We start from the raw sequence: 10,401 nt of genomic DNA on the forward strand, positions 1-10,401 counted from the left end.
AATTTTGCCTGTTGGTTATTACCTCCACCAGGAGGTATTGTGATCACTTTGCTTCGTGTGTTTGTTAGCAACTTTACAGGAAAACTATTACAACCATCTTTACCAAATTTTACCCACAGATAGGTCTAGGCCCTGGGACGAACCCATTAAATTTTGGGCCAAGTAGGCCAAAGTTCAAGGTCACAAAATCTCAATTTTCCCATCTTTCATCATTGAGCAATTTTTGAAAATTCATAAAAAAAATTTCAAAACGACTCTGATTAGCCTCCAATTTGATACACCTGTAGATTATAACAATATCTTGTATTTTGCTCAAATTTGTCCACATCCACTGTGGAATGTGGACTCTGTGGACATTTCAATTTAACATTGAAAATCCCATTTACGACACATTTTTCATTATAACTCAACAAATATTGATTGGAATTTAATATAATTTAACATACACATGACTAATACTAAGCTTCAACTTTTTCTGCTGTATGGAACAACCTTGAAACTGTTTAATTTAAAAAGAAATAGTTGATCCACACATGCACACCGTTCGGGGTGCTTGTTATTTTACTGGCGCAGCCCAGATGAGCACATACTGGGCTGTACGTGGCCCTTGAACTAATATGAAACTGACACACCAAAATATTAGCCACCAAACTCTAACCCCGTCGGCCTACAGGTGATCATGCATAGGTGTGATATGTCTCAGATCTTTTCTTTGATTGGAGGAACTTGAGATCTCAATGCGTGCGGCGTGAGATCACGTGACTGGGTGCTTAGGCGTGCCTTCTATCAACACTTGTACTTAATTATCAATCAGGCCTGAAGAGCGAACAGGTTCCATAGCCCTAAACATCCTCACTGCAAAGACCACAAACTGCCCTTCCATCCAGGATCCAGACAGAAAATGAAAAACACTCACAGCAGTGCAGAGAATGAAAGGCAGGGTGTGGGAAGTTTTTCATCACCTGCCGAGCTTCATGGAATCAGACAGCAAAAGTTTCCAGCCATGGAAAGACTACATGGGACTGTCAGACACGATCAAAGAGATCCTGGGGACAAACGCCGCCAGTGAGTCATCACCTTCTGCGTCTCCTGCTCAGCGCTCAAACCGTCAGGATGTGCGCCAGGTTGTGCGCATTAACGCAGCGGCCCAAAGCGCAGACCTGGGGCTTGAACCAGATCCGCCCTGTGAAGTTCCACTTCCCACACCTTTTGCCCATCATCACCCACCTGACGATCTGCTGGACGCGTTACACTTGAACGCATACGAGTCGGTTTCGGTGGAATCGAAACCCACAATGAGACTGTCGGGTCAACGGAGGGCAAAAGACCGAAAGAGCGGCCGCGTCAAAGCAGCAGATGCACCGGTGTCCCCTCAGCCCCCCATGTTCTGCAGTTTCTGCAAACACAACGGGGAGTCCCAGCTGGTGTACGGATCACACTGGCTGAAGAACCAGGCCGGGGATGTTTTGTGTCCGTACCTGCAGCAGTATGTGTGTCCCCTGTGCGGGGCCACAGGAGCCAAAGCCCACACCAAGCGCTTCTGTCCCAAAGTGGACAGCGCCTACAGCTCCGTGTACACCAAGTCCAGACGCTGAGCTAGGACGCACCAAACGCACTGACTGAGGGCGCACTTCCTTTTTAGTTAATCTAATTGCATACTTTTGTTTTTTTCCACTTTTGCGTGTTTTTATGTTGTTTTTGTGTGTTGCTCGTGTATTTATCTGCATGCTTTGGCTTGTTTGCTGTGTTGCCTTCTGCAGTGCTAATTGGAGTCGTTCTGCAGCTGTTTTTTGTCTGCTTGGCCGGCTTTAACTATGTTTGAGTCTGTTTTGATGTTTATGCCAAGTATTTAACACCCGTCAAATATTTTGTTTGGGGGCAGAAGGGAAAAAAGTGTAAATTGCATTTGTTTTACATATTTTTAAACGTGGCCAATTGATGTCCAAATTCATATCTTCTGTACATGCACTGATGGAAGGATCAGAAATAACACTATCAACAAAGGAACAGTCATCACTTTTGGTGGTATGTAAGCATCATATGACCATGTGAGTATTAACACTTTTTAAGATATGAGTGACTTGTTCTTGTTGCACAACGTTTTAATTTGAAAATGTGAAGGTGCTTTTGTCACTTTGTGAAAAAAATATTTGTAAACATTTGAATGCTGTGAATATTGTGTGCTAAAAGATTTAAATGACTAAATCAGTCTGTGTCATTATTCATAGTCGGAAATGGTTTCAGTTCAAAAATCGAAGCAAATATGACGAGTTAATAGGATTTAGGGAGATAAAAATAAATAAGATAATACAAAGATTACAAAATCAAACACATGGCTTTATTAATGCAGAACGAGTGTAACTATTACATAACTAAACCATAAACTTTAACAGTTTGTGAATGTAAAGATATTAAACTTTTTTCTTAGGAAATATGTACTTGGAGTAAAAACACGGACATTCGTTCACTGACAGAGTGAATTCACTTCCCACAAACCACTGAGGTGACAATAAGAAAACTGCAGAACTAAAAGTAAACTTCAACATAAGGAGCTCCTTGAGTTTTTACTCTTGTAGCGCAGGTTCTCCAGCTCTCGGTGGGTGGCCATCAGAATCCGGCTGAAAGAAAGCAAAAACTGGAGATTTGTAATCTTAACATAGTTATAACTAGACTTACCTTTGGCAGTAGATTAGAAGATATACAGGCAGGTGGAGTGGGTAGAAACTGCAGAAGGTCCACTTAGGATGACGTTAAGTATTTTTGTGAATTCAGCACTGTGGTTTGATTAAAAACTTTAACCTGCCACCATACTCTGACCCTCATCTGACCTTACCAAAAGGGAGCCAGAAAGTCTAGACCTGAGAGAGCCCACTGAACACTCCAGCCAATCGGAGCACAGAGGCTAAAACTGACCAATGGTTTAGGAGGACAAGAGTTCAACAGTGAGGTAGAGAAGGCGGCCTTACACTTTGCGACTTTAGAGACGATTCCTCACTCGTGTGACTCTTTCTGGGATCGGGCCAGATGTGCCTCTAATCGTGTGTCGTGCTTCGTGCAGTGTACATGGGGTAAAGAGAAGCGATTAGCACGTCACGACCACCTCACGACCAGCAATCGTGTGTTCGCAAGGAAAACGGAGCTGTTTGAAATCCTGCTCGCTCCTCGTGAGTGTATCGTACTGTCAAAGCAGTGCCACGAACCGATGGGCCTCAAATTCTCACACTGCGCATGTGCAAATACAATAATAGCCAGCTACTGTAAGCTAATTCTAAGCTTACAGTAGCTGGCTATTGGCCTAGTGCAGTTTAGCTGTTGCAGCTTACCTCTAGTTCCACTGTAGGACTGACAGCCCATACTGTCCACGTCTGGACAACCAATGCCTGCACCAAACATGTCATCGTCTTTTCTTCTTTTTTTATTCCCCACAGATAATGGCACATATTACCAAAGCAGCTCGTTGGGTTTTTTTTTTAGCACTACCATCTCGTAACTCACGCCAATACACAATCGTCTATGAACTTTCGGATTCCTCGGTATTTTAACGTTGTATTTCCGGAGACAACAGTCGAACGTGTCGTGCGTCCTCTGGTGTATGGTCCTACAGTGTGAGCAGTCAGGTCGCATACGAGCGTCGGTCCGTACAGTGTGAGAACATGAATCGTGAGTCTGACTTTACGAATGATTCGCACAGTTTGAGATGAAGCTGCATGCAACGATCGAAATAATCGCACAGTGAATGGCCGCCTTAAGCAGGTGCTGAATACACTGGAGTGAGGTAAAAAGAAGAGATTAAATCAGAAATATTATCAAGAACAATAAAGAAGCTACTCACTTTAAGGAGGATAGTTCTCTGATGAGTCCACAGACCAAGTTTGTACCATCTTCATAAACATCTGAGGAACCAACGTCTCCCTTTCTGTACACTGTCTCCTCTTCTCTGGATTATGGAGAGAATGAAAAAGTTGAATTAAAAATGTAAATGTGGTATTAATGTTTTGTCTTACAATATTCTCCATCTGATTTTTTTTAGTATGGTCGTATGCAAGTTTTAAAAATTGGATATGATGTAGCAGGTTTCAGGAGATCAGTTGTATGAAATGAAAATCAGAAAAAAAAAATAGAGCATGAAATTAATCAGTTTGCTTCCTCAACCAGATGGGTACTTACGAAATGAGTATTTACATCTCTTGCACTTTACACCTCCCTGCTCTACCTTTTTTACTACTCTGTGTGTGTCTGCGATTCAACACCTACTTACGTCAGGACAATTGTGTTCAGCTGAGAGTCCGATACGTAGTCCAAGCCTCCAGATCCAAACAGGTCCTCAGTCTCCCTGGTCTGAGGCGGATCAGTGTCCAAAGGAAATTGACCAAAACCAGGATCATCATCAGGACCACACTGTGTGCAACACAAATATATCAACAACAGACCTGTTTTCAGGGCTGTCATAATAAAACTACTTTCCATTCAAATAATTGCAATTACCAGTTTAATTGTCTTTAGTTTGTTTCCCTTGTCTGTAGAAGCCTAACAGTTTATTTATACACTTGACAGTACATCTCATGAAGAACAGTAGACATTTATTTGCAATGAACATTAGACTACATGCATAAAACACAAGACAGATCTGAAATTAATACCTTAAAGCAGCATATGACTTTCATCACAAATTGTTTTTCAAATTTGTACAACCTGAGTGATAACCTAATTATCACTAATTCATTAGTCTTTCTGTGCTTAATTACCTGAATTACTCCCTCACGGTGAACAACTTAGAAGATGACTCCATCATAAACACAGTCCGCTTGTTTACATAACAATCCGAAATGGTGCACGGGCCTTTTTGGAAATCTTGTCGCAAAGTGCATTGTGGGAATGGGAATTCCACACAGTGACCAAGTGAAAGCAGTTTCTCACAGATTTGGCAAGAAAATGAGCAAGATCACTACAGCATAAAATTATACAGGCCACCGGTGTTGTTTTAAAGAATGAGTATAGGTATATACGGTGGATGTAGGTGAAGGCAACATTTGGGTTCAGCACTCACAAAGAGACAGTGAAATTGGTGCTGCATGGAATTCCCATTCCCACATTGCACTTCATGACAAAATTTCCAAATAGGCCCGAGTGACATTTTGGTTTGTTATGTAAACAAGTGGACTGTGTTTATGATGGAGTCATCTCAAAGTTGTTCATTGTGAGGGAGGGATTCAGGTGCGTTAGCACAGAAAGACTAATGGATTAGTAATAATTGGGCTATCACTCAAGTTTTACAAATTTGAAAAAAAAATTGTGATGAAAGTCATTCGCTGCTGTAAGTATTCAAAGGCTATTATTAAAATATACAGTATTGTCCAAGTCATAGGCCAACATTATGTTTGTTGGTTTAATAAAGTTCCAATGACCGCACAAATGTATTTCTCAGTCTATGTATTTATGCAAGATTCAATCTGGATACATGTGAAGTATGTAGAGCAGTAAAACCAAAACTTTAAGGAAAAAACAGCTTCTATAAACCGAAGTGCTAGTATTTAGTGGGACCTCCCTTTGCACTTAACATGTCTTTAACCCTTTTGTTCAGACAATATGAGATTTATTCCTTTAATTTTCTGATATTTTATACCAGGTTTCATTCAACACATGTCAGATGTTTCTGTTTGTGCTGCTTCTTGTCATGGGGTCAGGGGTCACACTAAATAGTCACTTTTACCTTTAGAACCCATTTAATTCAGTTTTGTGTCTCTTTTGAGGCTGTGCACATATTTCCTGTATTTTCTTGTTGTATCTGAAGAAAAGAGAATGATAAATAAATATGTATGCTCATTTCAACCATACAAAAACAAAGCTAGAGGTGACTAAGACTTTCACACAGTACTGTATACTGTGTAGATATAGAACAATATTCGCAAAACAGTGAAGAACTCACACTGCCTGTCCTCTCTGAGCCTATGGGTGTCACTGAAGCTTTATAGATCCCCCAAAGAGCCATCACTGATGACCTCTGCTGACATTTCTGTTGCTGAAGACTCCACTTTAGTTCCATTGTCTTCATCATTACCTGTCACATCTTCTTTAATCTCATCAAAATGTACTCTCCTAAGGAGGAAACAGACTGATTTAGCCAAGTATTTAAATTATATATAAAATTGTGGTACTTGTAGTTGAGTATTTATTTATGCTACTTAATACTTTTACTCCAGTACTATTTTAGGAGGTAAATATAACAGTTCTTACTCAACTATATTTCTCTGACTACTTCCTCTTAAGATGAAGATTTGCATAACAGATAATATGACTAGGTTTTTAAAGTATAACACATTGTTTAAGATTAAACCAGTGGTTTCCAGTCTTTTTGAGTTGTTATCCACTCCAACAAAACAGCTATTTCCCCTCTAACTTCCCACATGCTTTAAGTTCAATAAATGTTAGAATAAATACAAAATATTTCATCACATTTTATATCTTTTAGGTTAGACAAGAAGTCCAAAATCTCAAAATCAACTCGTGTCATATTCCTTATTCCTCTCCAATTACTCATGTGATGTGATTTTTTTTTTGGTGTCCCTGTATATGAAACTGGATATAAATAAGACCAAACTATATCCATCACCAGCAGCTACATCAGTAACATGCTGCTGCAACAACACTGATGCTTCACTATTAGTAAAGTAGGCATGTCATATATCAGGGGAGTCAAACATGTGGCCCGGGGGCCAAAACCAGCTCGCCAAAGGTTCGCATCTGACCCGCAGGATGAATGTGCAAGTGCAAAACTTAAACTGACCGATATCAAGGATGTCAAACCTGTTTTGAGATCTCAAGTGAAATAACAGGATAATAACCTATAAATAATGACTCCAGCTTTTCTTCATGGTTTAATGTGAAAAAAAAATTACATTATGCATATAAATAATTACAACTCCAAAGTTTTCCTTAAGTGCAAGAAAATAACATTAAATTATGAAAATTTATATTAACAAACTATCCTTTAACAGTAAAATAACCTGAACAAATATGAACCTGAAATGTCTACAGAAAATTAGGTGCAATTTTAACAATATTCTGCTTGTTACTAAATGTTTTGTGCCTTTGTAGATCCAATCTGTAATGCACATGTATAAATGATAAGTTGAGGCATAATATTGTAAAAATTGCATTTATTTTTCTTAAGAATTTTTTTTCAGGTTATTCACATCCTTTTTGTTTACATAGTTTGTAAATGTAAATATTTTCATAATTTAATGTTATTTTTTGCACTAAAACAAAGAAAACATTGCAGTTGTCATTATTTATATATCATTATGTTATCATTTTACTGGTCTGGCCCATTTGAGATCTAATTGGGCTGAATGTGGCCCCTGAAAGAAAAGGAGTTTGACACCCAGTCACATACTGTTAATACTTCAGAGGAATTAAAACAGTACCTTTACTGAAAATACTGAAAAAAAATAATTTTGCTGCAAATATTTTAGTGCACTTTTACTTAAGTATCTAAATACTTCTTCCACCCCTGACCTGCTCAGTGGGAGTCTTGATAACATCCTGGTTCTCCTTCATAGTTTCCTCAGTCCAATTAGTGCTTGTATGAAAAGTAATGTCAGGGTCGTGATCCACTTCTGCAGGCACATCCTCCATGTTTTTTGTTTTATTTTCAGGTATTTCACTGACTCCAACAGCTTCCTGTTGCTCCTGATTATTCTGTTTTTCCTTCACCTCTCCATGTGGCTGGAGCTCTGGGGTTTGTTCAGGATCAAGTGCTCTGAGAGTTTTAGCCTCACAGATATTCACTTGTGAGCTGTGTGGATCAGACACAGTATTGGTCACATTACTTTCTGCACTGTGCATTAAAACACCATTACTGTTACTGTCAATTGGGAACTAATAAATGACATTTGTTCCAGGTTTCATGTTCAAGTATGATTGTATTTAATGGTAAGCCATAACTGAACTGAACTGTATTTGACTACATTTCAAATGTGAAAATGTTGAATCATTTCAAAAGGTTCATCTTAAAACAACCTACTTTACACATCTCCCAAATAAAAAGAAGATTTTTTTTAATTTAAAAAATGGAACACAGGAATTTGCTTCTTTAAGACTGAAATAAGCAGTGCTTCATTTAAAGTAAAATGGACTAAAGGAAAGTTGAAGTCAATTCAAGAAAATTACACTGTTAGTCTGTGTTACTAGTGCTTCACCCAGTAAAGAAACGACTGATCTATTAGGTGCTGAACTTTGTGTGTTGTCATAATGATGCAAAACTGACAGTACACTGTTAAATATTGTGGTCCTGACCTGTCCTCTCCACTGTCAATGGACTGAAGTTTTATCTCTGCATCGCCCTGCTCTTTCACACTAGTGGTCACCGGGTTGTGTTGAGGTGAGGATGGTGTATGAGGCAGACATATAGTTTCTTTTTCAGCCACCTGGTCAGCTATATCATTACAAGTCTGCATCTCTTCCCGAGGTTTTCCATTTGCACGATTTTGCGCCTGTAGAAACTGACTCCGTTCCCTTTCAGTCAGATGACACATGCCCATCCTTCGTTTCTTTTTGGATGGTAACCCATCTGCTGCTTCTTTTTCTTTGGCATCATCCATGCAAATGCCAATGGATTCTTCATTGTTTGTCTCCATCTTGTGGTCAGAACTGTCTTCTGTACTCAGCTCATCTTTCAAAGTAGATGGTTTGGATTCATTGCCCTCCTCAGACATTGCAGTGAACATTGAGTTGGCTCAGTGCAGGTTTTAGTTGAGGACTTACTATAATTTGGTCCCTTTTTCTGCTCTTTTTCCTTTTCATCCTTGTTGGCATCATTGTCACAGTCCACTATACATCCCTCTAACTGAATTTCACTGCTGGGATTGATGATTGTTGTCACTTCTTGCATGTCACATGTTTTAAGTGTCAATCATAATCATTTACACCGTTTTCTTCTGTGGTGTTTTGGTTGGTGATGAACGTATGCTCTGCTGCCTGTTTCTGTTGAACTGAGATCATAACACAGTCCTTCAGGGGGGACTGAGGGCTTTGTGGTGGTGTACCAACACATGCTGCACTCTCTTCCTTGGTGTCCTAAAATTTATACAAACAGAAGAAACACTAAGGAATGACGTACATATATTTTATGTATTTCAGTGGACTAACTATTTCAATAACCAAACTACCTGCTGATGGTAAATATCATCAGGTGGACATGCTTTATCACTTGGACATTCCCTCTTCCTTGACCTGAGTGCCCAACGCTGGGGTGGATCTACGGCCTCTTGAAACATGAAAATAATATGGTAAGGATTTAATACACACTGTGATGTGGTAGATATTAATAAAAAATCTATCTATCTATCTATCTATCTATCTATCTATCTATCTATCTATCTATCTATCTATAAGATATTAATTATATATATATATATATATATATATATATATATATATACACACACACACACACACACACACACACATATATAAGATATTAATTTAAAAAAAATATATTTTTATACACACACACACACACACACACACATATATATATATATATGACATATTCAGTTACCACTACTGTTTGTCTTGGCTCTTCCTTTGGTCATCTCAGCTTGCGTCTAATAACAATAAAAGTTGAAGTGAGCTGATAAGGCAGATCAATGGCAGGTCAATGAAAATGTATACTACTATAAAATGAATACTGGTTGTAATAATGATGCTACCTCCCATTGTTGTTGCTGAAATAAAGCAGAATGAAACTCAGTACTTTCCCTCAAATATTACACTTAAGAATAACTGAGAAGTACTTGTACTTTACTTGAGTATTTCCATTTTATACAGGTTTATACCTCACTTCCACAACACTTTGGGGGTGAAAATGCTTTACATTTGCCTCATGGCTTTAGTTACTCTTTATACTGCAATAAACGATGACTACTTTATATTTAATGTTTTAAAAGTACATTTATTGATAACGGTTACATATTTTTTTTACTTAAATGAAGTGGTAGATGACGAGTTCTTCTTGCTGTGTAGTGTTTTCGCCGTGTATATTTGTACTTTTACTTAAATGAACGATTAGTACTTTTATCACAGTTACAGTTTCTGACAATAACAGTCAGTGAGTAATTAATGTTATATGTATGTGTTAAGTGCCTAGCTAACAACAATTACATTGAATTTACTGAAGAAAGCTTAACATTATTTGGATGATAATTGTTCTAGCGAAGGATCAAATAAGGATGTTTCAGATTATTAGCTTAATACACAAACAGCAAATTCACGTTTTACGGCCATACCTACCTGAGTTTACGTTAGTAATAGACGTATTTCGTGCTGCCGTAAAGCGTGGTCTGCGTTGCTAGGCGACGCAATCAAGGAAGTAAATTTCACAGCTTGCCGTGTTGTTTTTTG

General features: G+C 38.4%; 1 protein-coding gene and 1 long non-coding RNA gene across 2 annotated transcripts; one reads left to right on the forward strand and one right to left on the reverse strand.

Moving 5' to 3' along the window:
* The first annotated feature begins 929 nt into the window (after window positions 1–929).
* On the forward strand, window positions 930–1,595 carry nanos3 (nanos homolog 3). The gene has a single exon (XM_030131661.1). The coding sequence runs from the start codon at window positions 930–932 to the stop codon at window positions 1,593–1,595; it is 666 nt and encodes a 221-aa protein (XP_029987521.1).
* A 747-nt stretch (window positions 1,596–2,342) lies between these two features.
* Window positions 2,343–10,399, reverse strand: LOC115419947 (uncharacterized). Its single transcript, XR_003935478.1, has 9 exons — window positions 10,291–10,399; window positions 9,560–9,605; window positions 9,168–9,265; window positions 8,296–9,075; window positions 7,509–7,837; window positions 5,927–6,091; window positions 4,259–4,398; window positions 3,833–3,937; window positions 2,343–2,618 (listed from the first exon to the last, which is right to left on the reverse strand). It is a non-coding gene; the product is annotated as an uncharacterized LOC115419947 (long non-coding RNA).
* Between the last annotated feature and the right edge of the window lie 2 nt (window positions 10,400–10,401).

Source organism: Sphaeramia orbicularis, chromosome 1 (genome assembly GCF_902148855.1).
Source record: "Sphaeramia orbicularis chromosome 1, fSphaOr1.1, whole genome shotgun sequence".
Lineage (NCBI taxonomy): Eukaryota > Metazoa > Chordata > Actinopteri > Kurtiformes > Apogonidae > Sphaeramia > Sphaeramia orbicularis.